This window comes from Monodelphis domestica, chromosome 1, assembly GCF_027887165.1.
Source record: "Monodelphis domestica isolate mMonDom1 chromosome 1, mMonDom1.pri, whole genome shotgun sequence".
NCBI classification, from domain to species: domain Eukaryota; kingdom Metazoa; phylum Chordata; class Mammalia; order Didelphimorphia; family Didelphidae; genus Monodelphis; species Monodelphis domestica.
In genome coordinates, this window is record NC_077227.1 from 753,736,021 (window position 1) to 753,749,484 (window position 13,464).

A 13,464-nucleotide genomic window follows, 5' to 3' on the forward strand; every position below is an offset into this window, starting at 1 on the left:
CTTTCCTAGGTCTGCAGCGACCCTGGCCAAGGGGCTACGGGGCGGACTCTGACAGCTGGGGCAGGAGGGCGGCCTTTTCCCTCCCTCGTGCCACACTCCTGCGGGGCAGGCCCTGGGCAGGGTCGGAGGAGGCAGAACCTGCCCCCAGATCTTTAGGGCCTCCCTTGGCCTTGGCCAAGCGACTTCCTCCCTTTCCCATCTGCCAAAGAAGGGCCGGGCTACCTGCCTCGGGCTCCACCTGGGCTTGGTAGGAAGATGAAATTAGAAGAGACGCCTGAAATGCCAGACAGCTGCCTTTGGGCCCGTGCGAACACCCCTGAATGGGGCTGAACGGGGTTGGGGAGAAAGAGTCGCCCTCCCCTAGCCACGCTGACGGGGCCAACACGAACAGAGAGGCTACTACAGTGCAGCGGCCCGGCCAGCCCCTCGAGTTGGGGCTCTGCGCGTCGCACGGCCCGCCCCTCACAGGGACCGGGCGACGACAGAGCCGGAGGAGGCCGGGGGCCGGCCGGGCCCACGAGGCTCCCTTGGCTCAGTCGCCCTTTCTCACCTGTTACAAGGGAGGCTCCCCGAGTACCGGGCGCGAGCCAGAAGGGCCCTATTCCAAAAAGAAATGACAGACAAAAGGCATCAACAACCCGAAGGAACCAGAAAAGTCCCAGAAGCCTCTGGGGCGCCGAAGAGCTGCACACGGCAGATCATGCGCCCATGCACGAGCCCGCGATCTGGACGGCTGATACTCACTTGCGTCCAGTGTGTCTGGTCAGCCTGATCATCAGTTTCCGGGCCTCTTCCGCGTCGGCCTGGGTGTTTTTTACAAAGGAAATGGGTTTCTGAAGCCCGTGCTTCTCCAGGAGCTCGGACACACTGCAAACAAGCAAGGACGGAGCACTGACGGGCTGGCCACGGCCCAGGGCACCGGGCTAACCCCCTACAAATAAGCCCTTCCCACTCACCAAAGGATGTGTGGGGCCCCCAGCCCACCCCACACACTCTGGATGGATGCCAGGGGCTCCGGGCTAACACGGGGGGCTGAGGCGGTCCATGCCCACAGCGGCCTCCCCCAAGGAGGGGGCCGCAGGAGCCACGCAGCCCGTCTGTCCGCCCAGGGCTCCCCTGGCACCGGCGGAGCCAAGCCCAGCTCCGCTCGTCCAGCAGCCAAAGCACGAGCTAGGGCACGGGTGTTCTCCAGGCGCTCCTGCTCCCCGGGAATCCCTGGGCAGAGCCACGGCCAGCCGAGGCGGGAGCATCAGCCGCTTCTCTTACCTTAGAATCTGCTCCAGCTGGTCCACCCTGTCATGGAGAGCGGTGGCTGCGGCAGTTTTAAGGCTACAGAGGAAGGGAAAACGAATGGGAAAAAGGGTCAGCCCCTGGTCCTCCCTGGAGTGCCCCCTGGTGGGAAACGCAGACTGGGGCAGGCGAGGAGAAGGCAGAGAGGCCCAGCCCCAGCCCATGCCAGGCAGCCCAGACACCCTTCCGCTGGCCCTGTGCTGGATTCTGCGCTGCCCGCCAGGCGCCCCCCATCTCTCTCCTCCTTCAAGACTCAGCTTGAGCCCCAGCTTCCGGGCTCTCCAGGTACGCGTGCCCTCCCCGACCCCCCAAATGCCTTGGATTCGTTTCATCTCTGTCCTCTACGTAACTGTGTGTGAGGCCGCAGGCATGTTGTCGATGACAGGTTACACGTGTGCACTATAGCACACGCATGTGCCCCCAGCTGTCTTCCAGACAGCACGTGCTCTTTGGGGCTGAGGGTGATCTTATATGCTGTAGCAAAGCCCTGGGGGAAGCAGCCCGTGAAGCAGGCCGAATGCCCGGAGGCCTTCTCTTTGGTCAGACCCTGGCATGCTGCCCCCAGAAATGCCGGAAGGAATCCCGTAGAGCTCGGCTGAGATCCGGCAGGGCCAGGACTCTGTGGCCCAGGAAGAATGCCTTTCCCCAGCCGGGCAGCCTGGAGAGGGGGCCTGGGAGCCTGTCATCCACAGCTGGAGGGACGGGAGGGGCATGTTAAGACTGAAATATCCAGGCCTCCGCTGGGGATGGCGGCTTGAATTAGGAAACAAGGATCTATAGATGGACAGAGAGCGCCCAGGGATGGTCCCTTAATCCACCTAAGAGGAAAAGAATACCAAGGAGCAGGGTGCCGTGAGGGAGGGAAGACCAAAGGAGGCCTCTCCTGAGCGGGAGTCACCCCTGGAGCTCATCTTGGGAGCTCAACTACGACGGCAAAAGAAAAGGCAAGACAGTCTCAGAATGTGAACAGACTTTGCCCTCCGGAAGAGGAAACTGAGGCCTAGGGAGGAGGAGAGATCTGCTGAGACTGGCCACAAGGAAGTCCCGGGTCCCCGATCCTCTCTGTCCAGCCCATGTAGCTGGCCTGAGCCTTGGAACAATTCCATCGCCCAGTGTTCCTGTGGGGCTTTGGGCCACATCCTGTAGGAGTTAAAATTTGGGGGAAACTGAGGCAGTTTGAAATTGGTTTCCCTCTGCAAGGAGTATCATATTTTTAGAGGTTTATTAAAGGTTAAGAACTTAAGAATACACAAGTAAGAAAAAGCACGTGTCTAGGCCAGAGAGAGGCCTGGACAACCTCACCTACATCATGAAAAGGGACGGGCAACAGGAAAGAGAAGAGCCCCCGCCTTAGGCAGAGACCCTTTAAATAATAATTTGTTCTCGGCCCAGGTGAGAATTCAGTGAGATTACAAAGTATTCTGGGGAAGTGGAGCAAGGACTTCTGGGGATTGAAGTCCTGGATTCAAGTCTCCATTTTTACATTTCACCGTGTGATCATTTTTGGGAAAAAAAAAAACATTTACCCCCCCAAAAGATCATGAAAACATAATCAACTTAAAGATTACAATAATTTGAGGATAAGAGAAAAAAAAGAACAAAACCAATAATTGCTAGACGCAGATGGCTCTCTCTCCTTAGAAGTGCCCGAGGAATCTTTAAATTGACTCCCTGTACTTCTCTTCGAGAGCCAGGAGGCAAAGGAGTACCCTACCTTTGAAATACCTACAGATATACCGGAGATACACTCTTTGGGCCACATCACACTGATGTAGGCTTGCTTAAATCAGCTGTTCCTGGGCAACTAAAAACTAAATCTAGCCCACCTCCTTGCATTCCTCAGTATCCTCTCTTCCCTAAATTTTAATCTTTCCCATCCAAAGATCCTTTCATACAAAGACATACTAGGGCAGGGCTGACGACCACACGCACATCCTTACCCATATCCTCTCTGCGGAAGGCATTCTAAAATATCATAGCAGCACGAGAGCTGGTCATCCCGCTCACAACTATAGATGCACTCCAGGGCGATCTCCATCAGCTGATCCTGGTCCGGGATGATTTTCTGCTGAAGCTGGCGAAAACAAAGCATGCTGGGCTCAACCCAAGAGCATCTGTCAGTGATTTACCATCAGCTCACCCCCGGGGAAGAACGCTGTCCATAGACTCTGAACGGGTACCATTAATCAGCTGTAAAAACCAATCTGTGGATTTTTTTTGCTTACAGACTTTTGAGGTCTTTAATAATTCTAAATGAAATCTCGTTTTAATTACAGAACCCGTCAGAGAAGCTAATTTCTAACCTCTATGCTTTGCATCTGCAGAAAACAGACTCTCCAATTTATGACCCACTGAGGATGAATTGGATCGGGTTAGGCAAAAGGCATTAAAATGGCAATTCATTAAAAGCAATGCTTCCAACCCTAAAGCCATCTTTTATGTGATTAAATTAGGAATAGAGGGAGAGACTGTAATTTCTAAACTACATCAGCATACATTATAAAAATTGTTTTTCAATTATTGTTTATAAATCATTCATTTAAACACACAGTCCAGGATCCTGGCTCAGGCCTTGCCCAGAGACCACACCTGCAGACGGAGAGAAGCAGCCGCTTTGGGCTATTTTCTGTAGAGATGCAAAAGCATCAATGCTGAGCCATGAATCTTCAGGGCGTTTTGACAACTGTGAAATGTAAAGACCTGCACAGAAAACATGTCTTCCTTCAGATTTACTTCTTGTAGCGCCAGAGAGGCATTTGGAACTGTTTTCCTAAAGCGAAGGGCAAAGAAATAGACCGGGTCGTGCCAAACTCCCTTTAGATTTCTGTCTGTTGGTTTGTTTCTTCAGATGCGGATGCTTGCAAGTTCCCATGAGAAGAAACAAGGCCCAAATGGTGAAGAGAACAAACAATGAAGAGAGTTCCTGGTCAGAAACACCCAAACTGTGACGAAGACGAAAGGGGATGATGCCGAATCTGCTGGCCAAGGAGGGATCCGCGGGTGAGATCATCATGGCAGGGATGCCCCTGTAGGTGAGACTATGGGCCAAGGAACCACTGAAACTGTCTGTCATGGCCAGTCAGATCATTAGCAGCGCTTGTGAACACACCCTGACTAGGAATGGAGGGAGCAAAGAGGCATCTGAGATCCTGGATTCTCCCTCCTTGGTCTTACACGCGACAAAACGGAGTCCCACGGCCAGTAGATGACGTGCCCTTGGGCTCCCCATGCGGAAGTGGCCCCACAAAGACTCCGCCCGCAAGGTTCTTACCCTCACACAACTGGTGAGAACCACGCATGTGGCATCTGCCAAACACCCATTTTTCCAAGCAGATGGAGCAGAGTTAGGAGCCAACGAATGGGAAAGGATACGAAAAGCAGAGAAGTAGGAGACGAGGCTGGATGGAAGAGATCAAGGAAGGAGGAGGAGGAAGAGACAGACATGGCCTAACTGCCTGCTTTTCACTTTCCTGGCCCGCAGTGGCGACTCTCGCTTCCTTCTAGTTCAGCCTTAACGCGCTACCAGATTCATCTTCCTAAAGCTCAGCACGTGCCACTCATTTGTTCCTTCCTTCATTCCTTAGTTTAAGAAATGTGCTCTTTGCCCCAGCCGTCGGTTCACGTGATGGTGCCGCTGGGGAATATCCTGCCCTTCAACAGCTCCCCACCACTGCCTAAAACCAAGTCCTCAGCCAGCATTGGACGCTCATCCCAGCCCAATACCTCACTACCTTTCCCAGCTCCCTGGAGGCCAACTTTTCACTTTGCACGTGAGGAAACTGAGGCCCAAGGTCGTGTAACTATGAGGTATGAAGGTCAGGGTCTGGCAAAGGGTCTTTGCCCTACCGCCACCCTGGACAAGAAGTCACGCCCCAAGCACGCCTGCCTCCTCTGCCCTCCCCTCTACCCAAAATGTCTTCCTCCCTCCTTTGCTCCTCAACTCTACTGGCCAAACAAGTGCTAAAGCTTCCGAGCTGAGCCCAAAGGTGCCCTCGGCAATGACTCCTGCCCACAAGATGAACTCTCTCTTCTCAATCCGCACAGGATTACAACGGGTCATGCCAGCGTTGATCCCGCTGCCCGTGACGGAGCGCCATCTTTGCGCCAGCGTTGATCCCGCTGCCCGTGACGGAGCGCCATCTTTGCTCCAGCGTTGATCCCGCTGTCCGTGACGGAGCGCCATCTTTGCGCCAGCGTTGATCCCGCTGTCCATGACGGAGCGCCATCTTTGCGCCAGCGTTGATCCCGCTGTCCGTGACGGAGCGCCAAAGAGCACCATCTTTGCGCCAGCGTTGATCCCGCTGTCCGTGACGGAGCGCCATCTTTGCGCCAGCGTTGATCCCGCTGTCCATGACGGAGCGCCATCTTTGCGCCAGCGTTGATCCCGCTGTCCATGACGGAGCGCCAGCGTTGATCCCACTGCCCGTGACGGAGCGCCAAAGAGCACCATCTTTGCGCCAGCGTTGATCCCGCTGTCCGTGACGGAGCGCCATCTTTGCGCCAGCGTTGATCCCGCTGCCCGTGACGGAGCGCCATCTTTGCGCCAGCGTTGATCCCACTGCCCGTGACGGAGCGCCAAAGAGCACCATCTTTGCGCCAGCGTTGATCCCGCTGCCCGTGACGGAGCGCCATCTTTGCGCCAGCGTTGATCCCGCTGTCCATGACGGAGCGCCATCTTTGCGCCAGCGTTGATCCCGCTGTCCGTGACGGAGTGCCATCTTTGCGCCAGCGTTGATCCCGCTGCCCGTGACGGAGTGCCATCTTTGCGCCAGCGTTGATCCCACTGCCCGTGACGGAGCGCCAAAGAGCACCATCTTTGCGCCAGCGTTGATCCCGCTGTCCGTGACGGAGCGCCATCTTTGCGCCAGCGTTGATCCCGCTGTCCATGACGGAGCGCCATCTTTGCGCCAGCGTTGATCCCGCTGTCCATGACGGAGCGCCAGCGTTGATCCCACTGCCCGTGACGGAGCGCCAAAGAGCACCATCTTTGCGCCAGCGTTGATCCCGCTGCCCGTGACGGAGCGCCATCTTTGCGCCAGCGTTGATCCCGCTGTCCATGACGGAGCGCCATCTTTGCGCCAGCGTTGATCCCGCTGTCCGTGACGGAGTGCCATCTTTGCGCCAGCGTTGATCCCACTGCCCGTGACGGAGCGCCAAAGAGCACCATCTTTGCGCCAGCGTTGATCCCGCTGTCCGTGACGGAGCGCCATCTTTGCGCCAGCGTTGATCCTGCTGTCCGTGACGGAGCGCCATCTTTGCGCCAGCCTGGAGCTCTGAGCTCTACTTTCTCCTCTCCCCATGCTCTGACACGTGCTCGGTGACCGTGTGGCCATCCCCTATCTCCCAGGGCTACAGATCCAGCCCTGGGCTCCCTCATCATCAGCCTCCTAGACCTTTCCAGCTGGATGCTGGAGGCAGAACGGATCATCCGCCCCTCCCGGCCCCCCCCCAAAGCCAGCTTTCTTCCTAACTTCCCACCCTCCCCATCACCATCTGGCCTACACCCGGAGCCCCGGGATGCCTCCTCTCCCTCCCCCCTCACAGCCAATCGGCTGACAAGTTTCGATTCTGCCCAAGTTTTGAGCCCCTCTCGAGCATCCGTTCTGCCTTCTCTCCTTCTGTCCAAACGCAGCCTCATTTGGAGCCTCCTCAGCACTCCTCTGGGCTGCTGCTGCTGCGACCTCCTCATTAGCTGCCTCCTTCCCAGCTCTCCTCTCTTCCCCATCCTCCACACACACAGAGCGCCGGGACTTTTGAGGCACAGATCCGTGTCCTCATCCTGGGCGACCATTAGACCACAGGCACCCGGGGGGCAAAGACCTGCTGCTGGTTTGTGGCCGCGGCGCCTGCAGCCACGAAGGGCCTAATCAATGCTCGATCGATCCCTCCACCTGCAGACAGCAGGGGCAGAGCCGGGGGAGGCCCTCGGGGCCTCAGCAAAGGCCGGCCAGACTTGGCATGGCCGCCCGGGGGGAGAGGGCACCCCAAGAGGAGGCGCAGGGGCTCGGACACGAGGCGTGAGGCCCGGACGGAACACCAGCAGCCCCACTCAGGCCCTGACCCTCCCCGGGGGCCCCCTCAGGCCCTGACCTGACCCACCCCCCGGAGGCCCCACTCGGTCCCTGACCCCCCCCCCCGGAGGCCCCGCTCGGTCCCTGACCCCCCCCGGAGGCCCCGCTCAGTCCCTGACCCCCCCCCGGAGGCCCCGCTCGGTCCCTGACCCACCCCCACCCCCCCGGAGGCCCCCCTCGGGCCCTGACCCTCCCCGGGGGCCCCGCTCGGGCCCTGACCCCCCCCGGAGGCCCCGCTCCGGCCCTGACCCTCCCCGGGGGCCCCGCTCGGGCCCTGACCCCCCCCGGAGGCCCCGCTCCGGCCCTGACCCTCCCCGGGGGCCCCCTCGGGCCCTGACCCTCCCCGGAGGCCCACGCCCGGCTCCTTACGTCGGGCTTGGAGTGCTGGAAGATCTTTAGGGGCAGCCTCAGGTCGGCCCTGGCCGAGGTCACCAAGTAGTCTTTGAGCAGCTGGCTGGCAGCGCCCGGGCTCTGCTTCTCCCAGCGGTGCAGGAGGGGCACCATCCACTGGTAGGCGTTCGTCACGTACTGCTCCTCCGAGGACTGCGGGCACAAGGCGACAACGCCGTGTCCATAACCGCCCGCGCGTCCTCCGGGCCCGGCACCCTGCCTGCGGGACCCATCGGGCGGCACAGGAAGGGCAGAGAAGCCTGGCCTTGCTGGGGGGACGCAGGCTGGCCCCGGCTGCCCAAGAGGCGGCACTAGCGCAGCCCCGCTCTGGCCTCCGAGGAGCCGGGGGGCGGCTATCTGAACCAGGGAAGGGGCTGGCCAGGGTGGGGGATCTGCCCGCTTGGGGGAAGGAGGCCAAGAGCCAAAGAAGGCAGCCCGCTCAGCACTCCCCCGGGGAAGAGGGACTCGCCGGCCTGAGCCGCCTGGGGGCCGGCCACTGGCTGCCAGAGAGGAGGTGAGCAGCGATGCCCGCAGCCGACGGTCACGGGCAGAGGGGCCCAGGGAGCTCAGGGGCCCGGGGGGCTCAGGGGCCCAGGGGACGCAGAGGGGCCCGGGGGACACGGAGGGGCCCAGGGAGCTCAGGGGCCTGGGGGACGCAGAGGGGCCCGGGGGACACGGAGGGGCCCAGGGAGCTTAGGGGCCTGGGGGACGCAGAGGGGCCCGGGGGACACGGAGGGGCCCAGGGAGCTCAGGGGCCTGGGGGACGCAGAGGGGCCCAGGGGACACAGAGGGGCCCGGGGGACGCGGAGGGGCCCAGGGAGCTCAGGGGCCTGGGGGACGCAGAGGGGCCCGGGGGGACACACAGGGGCCTGGGGGACGCAGAGGGGCCCGGGGGGACACACAGGGGCCCAGGGGACACACAGGGGCCCGGGGGGACACAGAGGGGCCCGGGGAGCTCAGGGGCCCGGGGGTCGCAGAGGGGCCCGGGGGACACACAGGGGCCCGGGGGCGGGGTGCTCCGGGCACTCCGGCACCTACGCTCTCCATGAGTAGCCGCAGCTGGTCGATGGCCTTCATCTGCTGCAGCTCCCTCAGGGTCAGCGTGAGATCGCAGCCGGCCTCGTACACCAGGGTCTCCAGGGTGACCAGGTCGTCGCAGAGGCGCAGCAAGCCGGGGATGTTCCTCTCCATGCCGAGGCGGATCAGGGACAAGGCACAGTCCACCTGCGTCCGAGGGCAGAGAGGGGGGGTCCCGCCAAGCCCGACTCCCCCTGCACTTCGGGGCCGTCCCCCGCCCTCACGGATCTCCCTCGGGTGCCGAATGTGGGCCTCTACAGGGTCCTCTACGAGCTCCGCCACGCCGCTGCCTAGGGAAGGGCCCCTCGGACAGCCGGCTCGGCGGGCCAGGCTCGGCAGGACGTCCCAAGCGGCAGCCCCGAGCCCAGAGTGAGCGTGGCTGGCCAGCAGGCCCCACGCGTGGGGGGGCAGCACTGGGCCCCGCAGGCCGGGGTTGAGCCGCCCACTCCCCATCTCCTCCCGCTGAGCCGGACTGAGTGGCAAGCACGAGGCGGGCACCCTCCCTGCAGAGAGCGGGCCGTGGAAAGACCCCGGACGCCTGCCCGGCCCTTTGGGGCGCAGAATTCAGGCGGGGCCGGGCTGGCCGGCCTCTCCAGCTGGGCTCTCTGACGTCCGAGCCCCCTCCGCAGTCGGCCAAGCCTCGCCCGGCGCCAGGCAGGGGTCGAGACCACCAGGAGGAGGGACGCCGACGCCAGGAAGTGCGTGGGACGGCCAGAGCCACGGACGCCCGGGTCGGAGGGCAAAGACTGAAGGAAGGCGGCCCCCGCTCCAGAGAGCCTGCACAGCTCGCACCGGGGCTCCGGAGAAGAGCCCGGGAAGGCCTGCAGGCCCCCGGAATCCCGGCCGGGCCCTACCCTGGCTGGCCCCGGGGCGGCCCCTCACCTGCCGGGCACAGTGCTCGATCTCCTCCCCCCGAGCGCAGTACCACTCGGTGACCAGCTCGATGGGAAGGCGCGCCGTCCTGTACTTCAGCAGTTCGGGCTGGGCTTCGTACAGGAATCCGGCTTCATCGCGGACCCCCGGCTCCACGGCCATCCTGCAAAGACGGACAGACGGACTCAGGCTTGGAAACGGGAGGCCGGACCCGGGCCAGGCCCTCCAAGGTCGAGGGAACAGCGGCCGCTTCTGAGCCCTGTCGGGGGCCTCGCGGGGCCGAAAAGCCCCTTCCCCAGGCGGGCGCAGAGACCGTCCTGGGTGACAGGCCAGAGGCTCGGGGGGCGGAAGTGACTCCCCCGGGGCCCCACGGCACCGGATGGGGCTGGCTGCAGAGCGGAGCCCTCGGCTGACCCCGGCCAGGCTCCCTCTGAGGGCCTCGAGGCCAGCCCCGTCTTCTCCCCCGGGGCCGAATGCCGGGGCACCCCCTGAGGCCGGCCCCGACCCCGGCAGCGCTCCGCTCGGCGGGCAGCGACGCACCTGCACTCCGGCTCCTCACACCAATCCTTGTCCCGGTGCTGCTGCTCGTTCCACGGAAAGATGGCCAAGGACCCGGCGGCAAAGCTGTGAGACGGAAAGGAAGGGGCGGGTGAAGGCTCCGGGCGGCCGCGGCGGACGGCAGCAGGCTCCCGGGAGCCCCGAGGCGCCTGCCAGGCACTGGTGTGGCCTGCAGGGTGGGGGCCGCCCCCGGGCCCGTGTCCCCGAGGAGCGGGCGCAGAAGCGGGGCGGAGGAGAAGGCGGATCGCTTCCGAGGGGGGCTCCCCAGGCCAGGGAAGGCGGGACAGAGAAAAGATCCAGAGCGAAAAGCAAAGAAGCCTCTCCTTTGGGGCACGCCGAGTCTGGGGACTAGGGCGCCCCCCGAACACCTCCAAGAGGCAGCTGGTGGCACGAGGCCATGCTTGTGCTCCGTGCCACGCAGTCTGCAGAGAGAAAGGCCCGACGAGGCCCGGGCGGCCCCGGCGACAAGGCCCAGGCCCTAACGGGCCCCGACGACGAGGCCCAGGCCTTAACGGGCCCTGACAACGAGGCCCGGGCGGCCCCAACGACGAGGCCCGGGCGGCCCCGGCGACAAGGCCCGGCCCTAACGGACCCTAACGACGAGGCCCGGGCCTAACGGACCCTAACGACGAGGCCCGGGCCTAACGGACCCTAACGACGAGGCCCGGGCCGCCCCGGCAAAGAGGCCCAGGCCCTAACGGGCCCTGACGACGAGGCCCGGGCCGCCCCGACGACGAGGCCCGGGTTCAAAAGACAAGACCCAGACCCTAACAGCGAGGCCCTAACCCAATCAGCGAGGCCTAGACCCTCTTGGCAAGGCCAGGGCCCTATCGGCGAGGTCTAGGCTCTACTGCGTCAAGGAGTGGTGTCCCTGATGGGAGATCTCCCAGCTCTCCACACAGGCTGGCTACAGGTCATGGTTTGGGTCCAAGAACCAGAGAAATGGAGGCTTTGCCTCCACGATGGAGAGTGGGCCTCCGAGGAGCCGCATCAGCCTCTATTGGGGGCCACGGACAGAGCAAGGGGCTGTCCCCGGGGCAATCACATATGTAGGGTTCGTATATGATGCTTGTTATTTCCTCCTTGTCTAACAGCCACCAGGAAGTCGGAGGTCGTAGTTCCAGCTTGGGGCTGCCAAGACAGCAAGGGTTCTCGGGTGTAGACGACTGAAAGTGTTCCTATGCCTTGCCGAGGGTGGCCCCACGCCCTCGATGGCCGCACAGGCTGAGGCCAGGCTAGAAAGGGGGCGAAGGGGACCAGAGAAGCCGAGCTCACATTCAGCCCCGGAAAGTCCGGCCAGGGCGCGTCGTCCGCACCATTACTAAGTATTGAGGACCTAAAGGAAGCCCAGACGGCAAAGAGTGCCTGATGTGGACGGACCACGACCGCCAGGCCACGGCGGAGCGAGGAAGCGTCCAGATCCAGGAGCTGCACCTCCCCGGACCAAGTCAGGTTTAAAGCAGGGAGCAGAGCGACGGCCCACGAACTAATACGGAGGAAAACGCATTTGATCAGGAGTTATTAACAGGAACGTGAATCACCAAGTCAGCGCTGAAGCTCACCAAAGCTCCAAACACAATGCTTTTCCCTCCAAGCCTGTTGGAGGTTCCATTTGTTGCCAAAATGTCACAGGGAATAGAACCTTCTGGGCTGTAATTACGGAGGAACATTGACATGCGGGGCCTTTGTTTCCTTCCTTTTTCCCTTTCATCCAGAGCAGGCTCATTGAATCCTAGCAGTACTTCCTGTCAGCCCAAACCCATGGCATGTGGGGAAATGCAACCCTCCTCTCTGTACTAAATAAGGCTTCTTTTGTTGAACACGAGCATCCTTCGACGAGAGCCTTCCTCTGCTTGGTGCCCAAGAGCCCACTCGGCCGATTTGGGGAAAAGGCAATATTTCTCTGTCAAAACGAGGGGAGCAAAAACAACCTTGGTCACGGGCCTGGTGCCTCTCGCCTGAAAACAAAAAGCTTCTTCAGAAAAACAAAGCCTCTGGGGGGCTAGTGTAAAAAATAGACTCGAATACAGGACTACAATCCCCATAAGCCTTTGCTCCACTTCCCCAATATGCCTTGTAATCTCACCTGGGCCGAGATCGAGAAGGTATTTAAGCTGATTCAAAGGATTTTGAGGGCTCTCTCTCTTGGCTCTTGGACTTCCGTTTTGGGGCAGGAGTGGCTTTTTTTCATAATGTAGGTGAGGTTGTGTCTAGGCCACTCTATGGCCTGGACACGTGTCTCTTATCCTGTATTTTCTTTAATCCTTAATCCTTAATAAACCTTTAAAAAATATAATACTCCTTGCAGAGAGAAACTAATTTCTTCCTGCCTCAGATGCCTCAGTCTCCCCATATTCCCTAAATTTTAATCTTTACAGTTGGCGACCACGAAGGGACAAAAAAACTCTCAATCTTCTGATTTAATCTTTAATATCTAGTACCTAGAAAAAAATTTTTTTTGAGCCATATCTCTCTGGCCAAGGTTTTTTACCCTTACAAAGCTGATGCTTGATCCAGACTTGTTGCATTTGCCGCCCACCCCACCCCACCCAGCTCAGCTGCTTTTGCCTGCGGGCATTCAGCCCCCATCCAGACCTGATTCAACCAAGATTGCAATCACCTGGTTCCCGATCTCCTGGCCCTCTGGCCCTGCCTGCCTGTTTCTGCTCCCCAGACCCATGAGCGTGACACCAGCCGGCTCATCACCCAGATCCTTGGAGCAGATTCACTCATTGCTCAGGACTCATTGCGACCAGCTGGTAACAGTATTGGCCACGTGGGCAGAGGGGAGAGACGAGAGGAAAAGGAGAACGGGCAATTTTCCCTTAGGCTAAGCCTCCACGTGGATGGGAGTATTGGCCACAGGGGGATCAGAGCAGGGGAGAGAGAAAAGAGAGACTAGAGAGAAGAAACAGATCTTTTCAAACAGAAACCTAAAAAGCAATGGGTTTAAAAGGATACCTTTTGACTGCTCTGGTAATAGCATTAACTTCACCTGCGTGTCAGGGAGAAGATTCAACTAACATTGAAGGGGAAAATGGGTGTCCCAGCGAACTGGGAGCCAGGCCCAGAGACGGGATGCTTCCCAGCTATGGGGCCCTGGACGGGTCCCTTGAACCCCATTGCCTAGCTCCTACTACTCTGCCTTCTGACAATAGACATTTAAATGGATAAACCCCCAAGGAACTTTGAAGAGACTAAAGGC

The 13,464-nt window shown here is 60.5% G+C and overlaps 1 protein-coding gene across 2 annotated transcripts in view; it reads right to left on the bottom strand.

Annotated features, from left to right (window-relative positions):
* The window catches only part of NBAS (NBAS subunit of NRZ tethering complex), a 177,290-nt gene that overhangs the window by 96,038 nt on the left and 67,788 nt on the right, over positions 1-13,464 (bottom strand). For both annotated transcript variants that reach the window (XM_056814754.1, XM_056814758.1), the window contains exons 22-28: positions 10,242-10,325; positions 9,711-9,864; positions 8,790-8,975; positions 7,731-7,904; positions 3,231-3,364; positions 1,267-1,329; positions 745-867 (exon numbers count right to left, since the gene is read on the bottom strand). In XM_056814754.1, the coding sequence (XP_056670732.1) occupies positions 745-867; positions 1,267-1,329; positions 3,231-3,364; positions 7,731-7,904; positions 8,790-8,975; positions 9,711-9,864; positions 10,242-10,325 (918 nt within the window). The remainder of the gene's footprint in view (positions 1-744; positions 868-1,266; positions 1,330-3,230; positions 3,365-7,730; positions 7,905-8,789; positions 8,976-9,710; positions 9,865-10,241; positions 10,326-13,464) is intronic.